This window comes from Boleophthalmus pectinirostris, unplaced genomic scaffold (assembly GCF_026225935.1).
Source record: "Boleophthalmus pectinirostris isolate CB_2022bp ecotype Guang Dong unplaced genomic scaffold, ASM2622593v1 HiC_scaffold_19, whole genome shotgun sequence".
NCBI lineage: Eukaryota > Metazoa > Chordata > Actinopteri > Gobiiformes > Gobiidae > Boleophthalmus > Boleophthalmus pectinirostris.
Window position 1 is genome coordinate 20,844,053 of NW_026571140.1, and position 16,321 is coordinate 20,860,373.

The window sequence follows — 16,321 nt, forward strand, 5'->3', positions numbered from 1 at the left end:
TACTGAACAAAGTAACCAGAGGTGGGTAGAGTAGCAACAAACATTGTACTCTTAAGTATTTCTCAATTGTTATTGAGGAGGAAGTAAAGTAAAAAGAAGTAAAATTGTATCTAGAAGTATAGGCTGAGTAGTATTCTGTATTTTGGAATTCAAAGAAATAAATGAAAAAAGAAATAAAATAAATGACAACAACTTAAGTAATGTGTAGTAGTTTATATTTGTATATATTTATATATATTTATATATTATGTTGCGCTTACTTAACAAACAGGATAGATGTGATGTCTCCAAGTTAGCTGTAACAATAAAAATACAATATCTTTGTGTCCTTAAAGTACATAGAATTAAAACAGCAAAACAAACCACCCTTAACAGTTCACAGAGGTACAAATATACAGTACAAATCTATTATTCAAAGGGTACAAATAAAAAGCAACAAAATAGAGATATTAATGCTTTGTTAAAAAGGTGTGGGGTTTGCTAAGGGAGCACTTTGGGTCGATAACTCTAAGGCTTCTCATAAAGATCAATACATATTGGTACAACAGGACAATAAAAGCACTATACAAAGTTCATACAACCTGGATAATTCTTGAGGATTGAATGTTACATGTATTTCCTTGCATATATTCTAGGGATTTTTATTGTTCTTTTGATGGTCACATAACCCAAGTCACTTTGTGCCAAAACAATGTAAAATCTGAAACTACCAAGATTATTAAAACTTGAAGCTGTGGCCATTTGTCTAATTTAGATAAATAGATCAAGATTAAAGTGACCACCGTGGCTAAGTATGACAAAAGGATACCAGACTTTTCCCACAGTAACACCACAATTACATTACCACCAACATACAAACTCACCACCTAAACCCAAACTGTTTGAAAACAAAACAAAAAAAAAAGGTCAGGTATGGAAATGACAAACTGCATAATGTGTAAAACCTCGGCATCTGGGCACTGGCTTCCGTTGATGCAAATGAATGCAAAGAAAAACACAGTTAAGGTTACAATCTGGGTATTCTGAAAAAGAGAACAATATTTTCACCTTCACACATTGTACGTAGCAGAAATTTAAGGCATTATCAACAGCATCAGCAAAACAAAAGTTTAACTATACAAAAATACAAATCTACACACACACACATGCACAATTTCTTTGACTGTGTGCTTTATATTTTGAGACTCTTCAAATTTACCAACACTGAAAAAGGGGCCATTAGTGCAATTAATTACAGTAACATACTGTCAGTGTTTAAATAGAACCCATTTCATATCCATTAAGATCTTGGCGGCTTAGCTCTGAGCAGAGGGAAAATGGAAAGGCTTGTCTTTGCAAAACATATTTGTTTAAGACATAACAAGAGGTAAAGCCACAGGTGCCACTGCTCGCACCATTTCCACTCCTAGGATGCATATTGACAAAACTGCGGCTCAAAGCCAAATGAGTATACACTGAGTGACATCTTGACATTTGGTTCCAATGGCTTACTGCTTTACCAGTAAACACAAAGTGAAAACAATATCCATAAAAAGTGTCCTATGACCAGACAGTGTTAAGACTGCATATGGCGGTTCTTCCTACTGCCTCAGAAAGGTGTACTTCAGTAATTGAAAATAACTATATGGTGTTTACTGCATAGAGAAAGCAGATATTGTGAAACTTTTTCATATGTGCATTGCTCAGAGCATTATTTATGGCAAACCTCCAAAAGTGTATTTTCCTGAATGAGATGAATTATATTATACAAATGGGCAGTTTTTGGTAAATTATGAGAAGTGGGATTTCTCTCAGCATACACAAGAGGGAGCTAGAGATGGCCTATATTACACATTTTAATGTGTAGCAGTGAGTGTGACCTGAGCTGGGACTGGTAGTCATCAACACCACATAAGCATAACAAATATGGACCTCAACACATGGAGCTACAGTACATGTAATGTACCGAACAGTAATGTTACAAAAGTGAGTGAAATGGGAATGTTTGCACGTGGAATGCACTCTGACTAACTGAATGATTTGCATGATCTAATTGCACTTATTTTATACTTTTGGATTTTTGTGACACAACTGTGTCAAACAGAAAAAAAATGCAGCATTCTGCTTTGCTAATTGTAAACAGTTTTTTTAAAAAGAGTTTTAAAAGTCTTTTTCTCACCACATATTACCTTCATTTAATAAAAACATCCCAAGAGTGATTTATCCTCCAAGGTCAGTGTGTAATAAATGAGCAACATTATGTGCAACACAAGACAATCATTACATCCACCATAAACCATATGTCTTAGAGAATCAATGGACAACAGTTATATAGTGGATAATTCAACAACCAACATCATGGGGGAGCAGAACATCATGGATATTCTAAACTTGGAAATCCAGACCCTACCTCTAAAATGGCATTGTCCCAGAAGGAAGTATGCAAAGTAGTTGCAACTAAAAAATAGCTACTGACATTTGCTGTTGCATTGAACTTATTGAACAGAGCACATACACAACAGACAACCTCCATAGTGTTCCTCCTTGGCATTTCTTTACCCTCTCAATTGAGGAAGGGGCTGTAAGTAATTTCACTATTTTACACTGCCATACATGGCATTTAGAAAAGACACGCCACTGTTTTCTGATTTCTCACATTCACTTACAACCACAAGTCTCAATCCCAATTCACAAAACCTAAACATTCACTGGAATGTTGATTGTAACTTACGTGAAGTAGTCTGTTAAATAATGGAGAATAATTGAGCTGCGAGTGGCCAACTTACCAGTGACCAATTTAGGGCAATTAATCACCATTGTGATTATAGGACAAGCACATCATATTTCAATTTAAAATGGGTAAAAAGCTAGTATACAATATTTCTGCAGATGTCAGAAATGCAACATACAATGACTCATTATCTTCAAAAATGCTGTAGTCCACAGCAATTACTTTTGGTTTTTCAAGATAAAAAGCAATAAGATATTGGCATGATAATCTGAATTCAAATTAATTAACGTTGCCAATCAGTCCATATATTCTTCCAAAAAGTGATTTGCCTCAACTATTATTGAGAGGTTAATGCAATATAATAATATAATAATATGTTATATGTAAAGCAATGGTGTCAGTGGAGAGGAAGAAAGATTAATGCCACGTCTAAGCACTATGCTACATACTACGATATTACTATTACCAACTCATTATGAAACCTTCGCAGGATGGTAAACCACAGGTCCATAGTCGTGCAAAACAAACATTCTGAGGCTACATTTGCTCTCCATTTTCTTTTTGCTCCATTTCACACTCACATCTCTGTGGTAGTTTCATCAAAAGATGCTACCAATTTGATGCTACTTCCCTGCATTAGAGCGCCCTTCAATGGACAGTTTAACCTCCTGAGGGATGAAAGAGGGCCGCGCAGTGTTCACTGGAGATCGCAGACCATCATCTCCCTTCACGTTGTATCTTTGGAGACTGGGAGAGGACCAGCGTCTCAGATTGGCAACTCCTTGTCCAGCTGCTATCCCCTCTGTGTGCAAGTGAAAGCTGCTGTGGCTCCTTGGATGCTCTGCAGAAACTCTGCTTGATCTAACTGATGGTTCAATGTGCCCAACAAACTGCACAGCATCCTCTTTCTCAAGTCCATCTTTATCTGCCTCTCGTTGTCTCTCTCTGTGCATGCGGTCCAATCTAAAATGAGGTGGAGGCCGAGGTTGCTGAGAGACAGGAGGCCCCATGATCTGATGAGCAGATCCAGGTGTAGGTTGACTTTTGCTTGGCGTACTGGAGAATGCCTGTTGTTGAGGATAGATTTGTGGCAGTTTCTGCTGCTGCTGCTGCAGAGTGATAGACACACAAACATCTCCTACTTGTAGATGATGGCAGGGTAAACCATAGAGCTGAGCTGTGCGTTCAGGGCTGCAGGACGACCAGCCTTGTCCAAAAACAAAGAAAGGGTGCTCGGGTGGAACATCAATGGTCACTTTGCTTTGCTGTTCTCCAACTGTGAAATGAAGTGAAACTAGACCTGGTCTCTGCTGGCTTGCATGTATGTTCACCACCATGCTAGAATCAATCTTTAGACCTCCGCTCAGCTCTGCACTTCGCACAAAGTCCTGTGTCTGTAGGTCTTCTACTCGCTTAAGTTCTCCCGTAGCTAGCTGGATAATAGCCCCCTTCATAAAGTGTGATGGAGTGGAGGGTGTGGCGGGAGCTATGCCCTGAGTCAAGTCAGTAATGGGTTGGACAGAGGGCTTGTGGGCTGTGGTAGATTCCCCTGAAGATCTTTCAGGTAGGCACACTTTGGCAGAAGAATCAGAGGCTTTAAAGCGGCTGGGCGACTCATTATTTACTAGTCCTGGGTAATTATGCTGAATTGTGGGTGACTGATGCTGAGCAGTGTACTCAAGGGGAATGAGGACTGGTTGCCCATTGGCTATGACAACTGCATGTCCGGATGATGCCGGCTGCTGTTGGATGCTGTTCATTCGCGACTCCTTCACAGACTGAGCCGGATGTACATTACGACCAGAGATACCTCCTGTGCTCTCTCCATGGACATCTTTACTTCTTTGTGTGCTCTGAGAAAGGTTCAAAGGAGCAAAAGAGACCTCCTTTCGACCAACATTAGACACCAAACGACCAACCACTTGCTGCACCTGAAAGATCAATACAAATGTATCTATTATTCACAAATTCTACAATACATTTTTCATGAAATTTGCAGTTAAATAGTGGACCACATTTTAGAAAATGCTTTACTTCAATCTTAAATAATAAACAGTTAAATTCTAACCTCCAAGTCACTGTCAGGGGTGCTACGCTGACATGGTGAACTTCTCTCTTCTGGCCGACATGACTGGAGAGGTTTGTTCTGGGTGTCTTGTGTTGAGAAGCTGGTTGACTGTGGCAGATGTACATTTTTCACAGAGTGGGTAACATCTGTGAGAACCTCCCTAGAACATTTGTCTCTTCCATTCATTTCTCTCTCACTTGCCTGATGAATACTAGAGGTAGCAGAGGCCCTCACACCCTGTGGATGGTAATACACTGGCACACCCCGTGATCCCAGCTCTGCTCCAGATAGACCAGAGCCTAGGTGCTGCTGAGAAGCTTGCTCCGAAGGCAGCATGAAGGGAACACCAGACACTGGAACTTTAGCAAATGAATGAGCAGCTACTTGGGGCTGAGGAGGTGGTGAAACAACACCTTCCTGCACAACTGGAGGATACTGTACCAAGTGGGACACAGCATGGGGTTGAGAAATAGAGCCTGTGGGAGACATTAATGAGCCTGGAACAAAACCAGGGGGTATAGCATACGGTACGGCATATGGTGAGGTAACAAACTGAAGAGAGGAATGAGGAATTTGAGCATAGCCAAGAGGATGGGGGTAGGGGAGGCCAGGATGCTGCAGGAGTGGTGAGTGTACAGTATACGCTGGAGAAATGTGGCTTAACACTGGATGAAGAGTGGACGGTGTATATGTAACAGATGGAAGCGCTAATTTGTAGAGCATACTGTACTGGTCTACGGGCACTGCTGGTATACTATCAGAACTTTCCATATTATAATGTTCAGCTGGCTGAGCTCGCAACCATTCCCCAGTTTTGACTCCTCCCTGAGCATCTGCATTGTTTGCTGCAGAATTCTGAAGGGAAACAACTTCCTCCTCTCCAACAGCATTCCCACCTCCTCCTCCAAACGTCAGCCCTGCCCCGCTGTCCGTGACTGGCAGGTCCCTCTTCTTTGGAGGCAGGCACTCCTGGTTACGCTCCTGAGCTGGTTTCATTGCAATTCTCCAAAAGAGAGTGTTAAGTTATTGCACCGCAAAGGAGAGGACACTTGCAAGCCAGTAAGCTTGCACGGAAACCAGCTGCAATATCTCCTGGTCGTCGGGTGGTAAATCACCTAAACACAAAATAAAAAGGCTCAAACACCAAAGTTTAAAAATGTACTGATTAATTCTTGAAATGGTCTAGTCAACAAAAGTAAAAGCAAGGGATATATATATATATATATATATATATATATATATATATATATATATATATATATATTTCCACTTCTTCTGCTGTCCATGAAGAAACCAAGGAATAATATTCTAAACTTAACCATATTCATCAAACTAGTGAAAACTAGGCAAGATTTGAGAAATCGTAGGTATTTTTACTAGGTGTTTTTGTAAAATGGGAAGTCTAATCTGTCTAATTCACTTTAACTCCATCTTCAAAAAATAACAAATAACTAAATCTACATTTCATCAGGCAAATATTTATAAAATAAAATGCCCATATATTTGCTATATATAACTTTATCAAAAGATAATGGCCAACATGTTTGAGATACAATTATCGACTTGCACATGTAAGACAAGACACATCAGTGGTTTAATCAGACTAGAGTTATTATTAATACTATTACCATTATAAACGTTGCATTGTATTTCATGAGTTACCAGAGCTCATATCTTAGCTCAGTGCTAGTTAGCCACGTTAGCTAGCTCTTTTTCGGCATACTATAACAAAAATGTAATTGCTAAACATGGGTGAAATAATTGCATTGGCTTGCTTTGTACACGTACCTCTAAATGTCATTGCGGATGGGGATCCAGTGAAAAAACGCCGATATGTTGAAGAACACATTAATAAATCAAGGCTAAGGAGTCGAACCCATTTTGGAGGCCAACAGAGGCGCTCTTCAATGACGTCATCGGGCTAATTCAATTTCCTGTTTTTACACCATGGATCTATAATATGATTTTATTATAGCTCTGTGTTTTACACTCACAAATGCTGGTTACTACAAATTAATTTGGTGGCTCCTCTTTGGCCTACTTTTACAATAGAATATGTTAACAGTGAATAACCCAAAGTTATACATTATGCCATTAGATCTGTGGGAAGTAACCCATTGTCGACGTGATGCAATGTCCACGTTATTTCAATATGGGATAAAAATGAAAAGACTCCATTAACAAAAACAAAACAACAGAGTACAACGAATGTTCTAGTTGGAAAAATAATGTAATTACCTGTTTCATCAAAAATCAGATTCAGTGCAAAACGTAAATAACATTGACATTAAATTCTTTACTGTTAGAAAATTGTAAAGCTTTAAAAGTCACTACTCCCACCGCACACTTGAACTGCGTAGTACACTGCAACTCCACCTAAATCTTAATAAATACAAATTATAAAGAATAAAAACGGTCTACATAAGAATCACTCCAAAAGACACAGTTATCTATGAGAAAGCATAGTAAATACCTTTTGCTTGCAGAAAAGGGTAAATCAGCCATTAGATTAGTACCATTAATTAGATTTCAAACACATATAGCCATTGAAAAATGACAGTTAACATTTAAAAATAATCAAATGAATAAACAAGAATGTGCAATAAAAAGCAATGAAAGATCTGGTATTGTGCTGTTTTTCAACAAACTTAAAATAGAATATACAAAATTTTATTTGATTCTATTTCTGTATATATGTATATACACACACTCTGTTTGCATAGCAGTGTTTTCAACAAAACATAATTTGGGGCTATAAAAATATAAATTCATCTTTTCTTAATTCAATACTTAAATGAAAAAAGAAAAACTCTTCAAAACTAAACTAAATTTAATTATATTTCCTATTAGTCTACTTCTGGAATATTAAAACCTACAATAATACAGTGTATTGCCTTGTCTGTGTTCAGCAATTTAATTAGGTAAAAATTATATTCAAACCTAAATTACAAAAATATTGCTGGTGGCAAGGATTGCAAATTGTTTCTATTTGCAGCAATGTTTTTTGGTCCCATATGCTTTTGTAAACCAGCTCAGAAGAAATGAGGAAACATCAACTACTGGCAATTCTTACAAGATATCACTTCCTATCTGTATTAAAAACCAAAAATTATACTTTGCACATGTTTGCAAGCATTTAACTTAGGAGACATGCAACATCCCACTGCAATCAATCCAAGACTTATTTTACAGTCTGCTGTCCCACCAAATTTTATATTTACATATTACTCATTATGAAGTTTGTTTTTAAAGTTTACTTGGTTACTGTGGTTAATTTAGTTCAATCAGTAACTTTCACAATTAGAACATAAATGCAATGTTTCTTTTCTTTTTAAATAACATTAATTCACTACTAGTACTAACGCATTTTGTGTCAATAAAATGATGAACTGTTACATAGCAGTTGGCGCATGATTGAGCTAAGGGGGCAATCAGATTAGATGATCAGACTGTGTCATTAAGAGTTTCAGTGGAAAGCCATATCTTTGCACCATTCAAAAACTTGCTAATGGGAGTCCCAAGGGTGCTACGGCGGCACAGGTTTCCCATTGGGGTAAAAGGAAATGATGAGGTAAGAAAGTCAGGAAGTGAGTGGGGCTCATCTAAGCAACCAGCATTAAAATACATACGTCTCTGCTCTAAATGTGTCTTACTCGGGCTAGGTTCTGGACTGATACCAGGACTTGGTCCTTTATACTGCCTAAGCTTACACTGCAACATTTCAATTTCATCAACCAATTGGCAGAGCTTGTGGTATGTTGTTATGGGACCCCCTTTTGGAATGCAAGCTTCAGGAACCCACCGTAAAAAGAAGAGCTTCCAAAGTACTATATGTGAGGGCAAAATCATAGGCAGTAATGTGCCCTGCAAATCTACAGTTCGAGAAAACCAGTCTCTGAAAAAAAGCTCAGAGGGGCTTTCGACCACATCTTTCACTGGTGAGAACTCCGGCTTTAGCTCAGACATAAAAGACGGACGACGAGTCAGTGTTCCCTCTCCATCTCTGAGTCCATTTGCCACAGACACAAGAATTCCTTTTACAGAGGCACTGTAGGCTTTCTGGAACAAAAAAGATCACATTCTCTTGAGTAAATACCATAAATTAATGATACACACATATAGGCACATTGATTTTTACCAATATTCCCTGGCTCCCACCTCTCTCCAACTGCTGCAGTGAGCCTTGTCATTTTGGTCTTAAAATGTTTGTATTAACCCACTCTACATGATCCTGGTGTTTTTATTTCGCTATTTTGTCTGTTGAAAAAATCCTATTCCCAATATGGATCCTGGCCCCATTAACCATTAGCACTGCAAGTTTCATTTGAGTGGAGCCAAATGCTATGGGTGATGTCACACTCTTAGTCCAATTCTTTATACAGTCAATGCTTATACCATAAAACTAAGTCTATAGCTTCCACAGCAGTGGTCAAAAATAGTGCAAAAAGAAGTTGGCTCTAAAAATATAAAACAAAAAAAACATTTTCTATTACAAACCTTTGTACGTTTGAAAGTTTTGATTTCCCCGTTGTGAACACAAGCAGCACGTTTTCCTATATACATGGGGTTGTTAAAAAGAGTTTGTTCCTTGGCAGTGAACTGCTGTGACCATTCCCAAACTGGTGGGAAATAAACATTTTGTTCTTCCCCTGGAGGAATAGCCTTTGTTTTGGCAAAGTCCTGTAGAAATTTGAGATATAATTACAATTGGAATTGTAGAAATTAAATCCACCAAACTATTATAGTTACCAATAAATGTCTTGCACGCTGAAGACTTGAGTTGAACAGAAAAGTACTGAAGAGTGGAATCCACATGCTATCAGTTAACACAGTCAAGTAAGTTTCTGTAAACTCAAATGCAGCTGGATATTGGTTAATCATTTGCCATACACAGTCCAAGAAAAGCAAGAACAATGGGCACTAGAAAAAGAGAACACAGAATACAAGTCATTGGTTTACACATTTAACACAAGCCTGAATAGTTGGTTAATTTGCACTTATATACCTCTTCTTTATCACTCTTCTTTAAGTGGTTGCATCGGTCCAAGAAGCGATGACCAGCCATCACCCATTCTTTTTGCACCAAGCCTTGAAAGCCTGTGATGCTGCGATATTGAGGGTCCAGCATGAGCTGCACTAGAGAGGAAACAATGCAGTTCAAGTCTCGATCTTCTTCCTCTGTTAAAAAAAAAAAAAAAAAGTAATTACCACATGACACAAAAAACCAAAAAGAATAAAATTACAAAACATTTAAATAGAGGTCTGTGGATGGAATCATGGTTCACAAAAGACAATAACTTTATTTATTAAAGATTAAGAAGAAACCCATGCTTTGACAAAAATAAGTAAAATGTACCTGAAATGACAACAGAAGACCCCTTTCCCTCAATGAGGTACACTATCTCAGCAGACTGCTTTAGAAAGGCTCTCACATACTCAAGCCAGCGGGAGTTCTCAATACATGAAAACCATCTCTCTTCTGACTCTTCGAACGGATCTACAGGCAGTCGCAACATTAATCACAATCATACATTTGAAAACAAATTGTCACATAATACTTATTTTAAATGTTAATGACAATTAATCTCACCAATAACGCAAATCTGCCTTATTTTAGAAAAGGCACTCTGAATGTCCTGGATATTTGGGAGGCCCTTGTCCAGGTCTAGTCTTACGACCTCACTGTGCTGGGGGTGACTTTTTGTAATGGCATTTAAGATCCTACAGAACAAAACAGGCCATGTAGATTCACTCAAAAAGAGGCTGGTTACAAAATTTCACTGACCGTTCAATTTTTTTCTGTTGTATTGAATCCGCAATGTTGGACATGCGAACAAGTGAACTACCGTTAGGGTGATTCCAACACCAGAGCTAAAAATACAAGAAAAACAAGTTCATTCATTTTTTTATGTGCCCTCCCTCAATATTATGTATTCATTTAGCAGTGAAGATTTTTTTAAAGTATTGGAATAATGTTTAATGAATGTTGAATGTAACACATTGGTACTTACAGGAATGCGGCTGTCAGAGAAATAGGCTGCCAACTGTCTTAGATCCTGATCAGCCAGAGATGCTGGTACCACAACATACTCAGAAAGACTACATGAAATATGTAAAAAATCCACATTCAATAATTTAACAAAACATTAACAGTTTATAATAATTCCTGTGGTTTTACTCTTGTCAGGTATCCGTTTCTAGTGCTAAAAACGTAAATTATACATTTCAAAAAAATGTTCAGACAAACCTCTGAGAGATGCAGTAACGTTCATTGATGGAGCACACTCTCCACTCTGTAGCTCCCGTTCTCTTAATCTCTCGGTCCCAATCAGAAGGACGGTCAAACACAACAGTCTGTTGACCGATCCGTGGAGTCAACCCATTGATTTCAGTTTCTGCCAAATTGTCATTGCATGTGACATTTTATTATACTTGTAACTCAAAAACAAAAATTATATTTCAAATAATAACATTTCAGTCAAACCTTTTTGTTCATGATATCGCCGCCCTTGATATTCAAAGCCAAATAAAAGGTGAAGGTCAGCTGGATGTGAATAGTGGGCAATGGCGAGACAAACCTGGTAAATGAGTAACCAGTATTTAAATGTTTCTAAATGTTTTTGTGTGGTTTGCAAATTGGTGACAATCAGAATGATTGAGAAGTAAAACATAAACTGAACAGCTGGATTAGCACAAACCTAAAAGTGAAAAGTGGCCACAATGATTGACAGAGCAGAGTTTACTCCTGGCTGACTGTACATTTCAGTGACTCAACCAAAGAAATACAAAACACAACAGTGGCCTTTCAGTGAAGCTGTGACTACCAGGACAGGGCACAGAGAAACTGTAGGCCACTGTGTGTCTGGAGAAAAGACTGCTCCCTACTCTGCAATTTCCTCTGGCAGTTTATTTTGAGCAGTCTTGTTTCTATACGTTTTAACGGGAGACGTTTCAGGTCCTGTTTGCAATTATAAGCAATGTTCCAATAAAAGAAAAAAAAAACACATGAGAAATGAAGGCAGTTTAGCACTGGTCAGTGAATGTAGCTGTGTTTGTTTGGTCCTATGCTGTAGCTGAAAATGTATTATGTCAAATGAAAACTGCAGCAATGTCTCTCAATTTTGTGTTTTTTTAGTGTCGAGAAAAAAAATCTTTATATTTCAAATAATAAAAAGAAATCTGCAAAATATGATACCACTTACCTTTTTGGCACTTTCCGGACCAGCCTCGTCAAAACAGAATCTGATAATTCTCAAGTCTTTACAGTACAAGATGAGCTCAGTGGGATTAAATTTCAGCTTTTGGTTTGAACCCAAGACTTTCTTTTTCCCCTTTGTGTCATTTACTGAAATAAAGCAACAGTTTAAACACAGAAATATTTAGATTCTAAAGGTACATGCAGCCTTACATGTAACATGACCCTGTAAACTGCTTCTGCATAGAGCTTTAGCATGCAATGTGCACAATATTTATGGCATGAAAGGTGCACTGCACAACTTGACTTGTAAAGGGTACACAATCTGTTTGTTTACATGCAGATGTTATTGCTTTGTCTGGAATGTTCCACAATATGGCATTAAACATGCAGTAAGCATCTCCATGAAGATGAGTAGTCATTATTACATTGGCGGGCCTGACCCCGTTTTATTCTCAGATAACTCCACTATCTACATTACTACAAGTCTGACAGTGTGCCAGTTTCGGACAGACCAAGTAGCATAGGTAAACCTGAACAAAGGCCAAGTTATATTTAATACGTGAATAATATATTATGCAGCAGACAGGCAGAGTCCATAAGAAAAAATACCATTAGCCATTATGTAAATTTTACCTGTTACAACTTGATCCAAACAAGTCAGTGGGATGTCATGTTCTCCGAGTAAAAGATGGGACAGATGTGTACTCTTAGATTGCAGAGAAAAGCAGTACAAAGATTTTGATGACTATTTGACATACAGCATAAAAAAGAACACTCTTTCAAGCATGATTAGCCAATTTAACATGCTAAATTCACTTCAAATTTTGAATAAGCCTTTTATCCTCTGTAATATGTAAATGAATTATTTTATTTTACTATTATAGAAGTTGATATTTGATGACAGTTGTTAGCTGTACTATGTGCAATGATGAAGGGACTCCGATGGAGGAATAGTGTGTGAGGGATGAGAGAGAGGGAGGAGGAACTGGTTTGGACAAGGGCCATCATCTTCCTCTTCACTTCCTTTATAGTTTGTTGGTCTAAATCTAGGTCCTGGCACCAATCTCCTGCATGGCAGGAAATGACGCATTTTCTCACTTATGTGGTCTCACTGACAATGTGGCTCAAGGAAGTGCAATTTCCCTTCCTCTGTGCCAGATGCACACTTGTAGTTCTATTCTTTGTGTTTGTTTCATGCAATAGTCTCACAAAAATCTCACAAACACGTTGGTTACTGTAACTGAATTACATGACAAAATTGACTTTAAGATGTGATGCATTAAGTTGGAAAGTATAGTAGTAAAGAAAACACACCGTTTTTCCAGAGACTTCTTGAGGAATGAATGAGACCTTAAAGTTGGTGCAGATTAATTTCCCCCAAAGATCATCATGCCCATTTTCATTGCTGATGCATTTCCTCACAAAGTTGACTTCATTCACTACAATCTCCCCTGGAAACAAAACAAAACATATTGTTAACAACAATATAAACATTTTCAAAAACTCATTTGACTTCTTCATGGCTGGACTGTGGTTTATTTTATAACTTTTTAACCATGCTGGTGTTATTTCACCATTAACTTACTCAAAGTTGTATCTATGTAGTTTGAGTAATCTTATATTGTCGTACATTTGAGAACTGAGTGCGGGGAAAATTTCTGTTTCCACTTACTAGCCATCTTCGCCTACTTTTCTGTGATGATTCAAAATATTCAGGCTCAAGAGAATACTTGCAGGGTTAAAAAATGTCATATATCCATTTCAACAAAAAAAGTAAACAAACTACTGCTACGCTGAAATGCTGCTTTGGGGATTCTCAGTTCTGCAGTTGAATAAGAAGTTAATTCCTGTTTTCATTTTGTATCAATACTGCCATTTATAATAAACCCAACATAAAATATGGATGAAAAAAGAACAATGTATTTTATATGTCCATTATACTTGAAGAAATGCCAAAAGCAATTTAAAAAGCTACACAAGTCAAACCTGAGAATACTTATTAGGCCCTAGCCCATACAGAGCCTATTGTTTTTGCAAAGATGAGTGCAAGGGACATGCATTAACTGCTGAAATGAATGGAAGTCAATGGGAGGTTAGTGGGAGACCCTAAGGTGATGGTGGTTTGGGGAATACCAACAGCTTTAAAAAAATTAAAAATAAGCATATGTTGTTGAAGTGGCAATGAATATAGTGTTTTTGCCCAAATTATTATTATTGTTGATGTTATTGTTATTATTATTATTATTAGTTTACTTCTTCTTTGTCTGCTTTTTGAGCAGAAATTTGACTCCCTTATTGATTTCAAAAACTCAAGTGAGATTTAAAAAAAATATATATATATTTACCATGCAAGGCAATTTCAAAAATGGCAAGTTTGTTGTAGAGTCACAAAATTCGGCATCACGTGAAGGCAAACATAAAATATTAATACAACCACGCCCTCAGACAAACCAGAAGTTGGCCACCTTGGATTAAAAATTGCAAAATGCTTAGTCGGCATTTTCTTGACTACAGATTTTAATCATCTCCTCTGAGGGAGTCTCAACCTCAGGCTGAAAATCACTGTAAAGAGTTGTAAAACTCTCATCTAAACCTACTAATTGGTGGAAAAAAGTGCCCCCTACAGAGTTAAACTAAATTTTGAATGGAGAGACAAATTTTTTGTCTACAAAATGTACTTTATAGCATCTACACTGTAGATACAATAGAAAAAAAAATAATGATGTGCTAATGATTTAACATTAGCCAAGTTAAGAGACCTTTGCTCCTAACAAGACCTCAAAAACACAGCTGTAAAAGTTGCACCAGACATTTGAGTGATGATAAATGGGGAGGTTTGGGTGGAGTCCTTCATGCCCTCACTTCAAAAGCAGCACAGCATTGCCAATGACAGACTCTGCAGTACGTCAAAAAATCTGTCCAGAGCCAAAAGTACAAAGAAAAACCTTTTGATCAGTGTTAAGGGATAATTACATTTTACAATTTAAAACACCTGTAGGGTATTTCTGAAAAGATCAGGGTTTTATTTAAAGTTAAAATCAAATTAACTGACAACATGTGAATTTCAGAAAACTGGTTGTGCAAAATGAAAATAAATGTTGTTAGTGGTTATTATTTACTTCACAAATACCTCCCACAAGGGTGTGCATGTGCAGAAGCTATATAAATCTCAGACTTGCTGACTACGATTGCTCTGGTAATGCTTGTTAGACCTGTTACACACAAATGTTTAGTTGATGGTGTGCAAAGTGTTGGACACTTACCCAAAAGTAACTGGGGCTCCACCTTTTTAATGGGCGGATCAATGGGCTTCTCTGTCTGGACAGAAACATGAGAATGGGAAAGGGTAAAATAAATTATTTATTAGCATGTACAGTGGATGTTAACTTGTTTCTAATTGTAAATGAACAAAGCTGGCTGAATAAACTTGAGACTCGTTAAAACTATAGGACAATAATGTTCCATATAAATAAAACATTAACTGAAGTTAAACCATCAGCACATGATGCACACAATTACAATAACATGCAAAAATAACCAGGTCAAAATTGCATTGCAATTAGTTATACTTTGACATATTTCACTATCAAGAAACTGCTACAATGAAACTGTAAACAAAACTTACCTGCACAGGAGGAAGATAGGACTTGAAGGTTGCCTTTATAGGTTTTGCTGAAAACATTGTTTATTTCCGCCCTCTTGGTGTTAATAACAAACTGAGAAAAAACATCAAATGATTGCTTCAGAAAAGTTTGCCAGTCCTCAGCTTACATAGAGGATTATGTCTGTGTGTAAAATCTTCATCGAGGCCCGGTGTCTGTACTCCCTGAATCAAGCAAGCAGCCCTGAAGTAAAGAGCACTGAAAAGTTGACAGAAGTAAATCCAGAGACGTCAGTGTGTTAGCCTGTTAGCTAACAAGCTAAGAAATTATCAAATCCAGCCAAACCGCTGAAGAAATAACACCATTATCAATTGGTAGTCGTTGGGTGTCTCGACGTCATATTATTTCCACCTGTTATGAAGCTGAGACGTCCTGAAAAGTTACTTCCTTAAAGTTCCACTAATCAGTCAAACGCTGTACGCAGTAAACTGGATTAAACGCCATGTTTATACGAAGCCGAGTCCCCGTGGCCCGCCCTTCTTCCGGGCTCAACTGTTGCTCCTGCACCTCGGGGTATATGCCACCTGGATCATACACTAAACATTTTTCATTTGTACATTACTCAATCCCACCTTCGTCCAATATACTGAGTTATAATGATGGACTACAATTTCACAACAAATAGTTCCTCATAATTTAAGATTTCCCCTGCCGTTTTCCAGTTCGATATAGCCTATATATTA

General features: G+C 37.6%; 2 protein-coding genes across 2 annotated transcripts; both read right to left on the reverse strand.

The window, feature by feature from the left end:
- Nucleotides 1-198: 198 nt before the first annotated feature.
- Nucleotides 199-6,851, reverse strand: atxn1l (ataxin 1-like). Its single transcript, XM_020941463.2, has 3 exons — nt 6,567-6,851; nt 4,779-5,893; nt 199-4,641 (listed from the first exon to the last, which is right to left on the reverse strand). The coding sequence occupies exons 2-3, from the start codon at nt 5,772-5,774 to the stop codon at nt 3,334-3,336; spliced, it is 2,304 nt and encodes a 767-aa protein (XP_020797122.1). The 5' UTR covers nt 5,775-5,893; nt 6,567-6,851; the 3' UTR covers nt 199-3,333.
- A 138-nt stretch (nt 6,852-6,989) lies between these two features.
- Nucleotides 6,990-16,262, reverse strand: mtmr10 (myotubularin related protein 10). Its single transcript, XM_020941526.2, has 15 exons — nt 15,602-16,262; nt 15,240-15,294; nt 13,291-13,427; nt 12,610-12,682; nt 11,981-12,123; nt 11,263-11,356; nt 11,026-11,173; nt 10,790-10,877; nt 10,564-10,649; nt 10,369-10,499; nt 10,135-10,275; nt 9,784-9,956; nt 9,528-9,698; nt 9,276-9,458; nt 6,990-8,837 (listed from the first exon to the last, which is right to left on the reverse strand). The coding sequence occupies exons 1-15, from the start codon at nt 15,656-15,658 to the stop codon at nt 8,223-8,225; spliced, it is 2,295 nt and encodes a 764-aa protein (XP_020797185.1). The 5' UTR covers nt 15,659-16,262; the 3' UTR covers nt 6,990-8,222.
- Nucleotides 16,263-16,321: the final 59 nt, after the last annotated feature.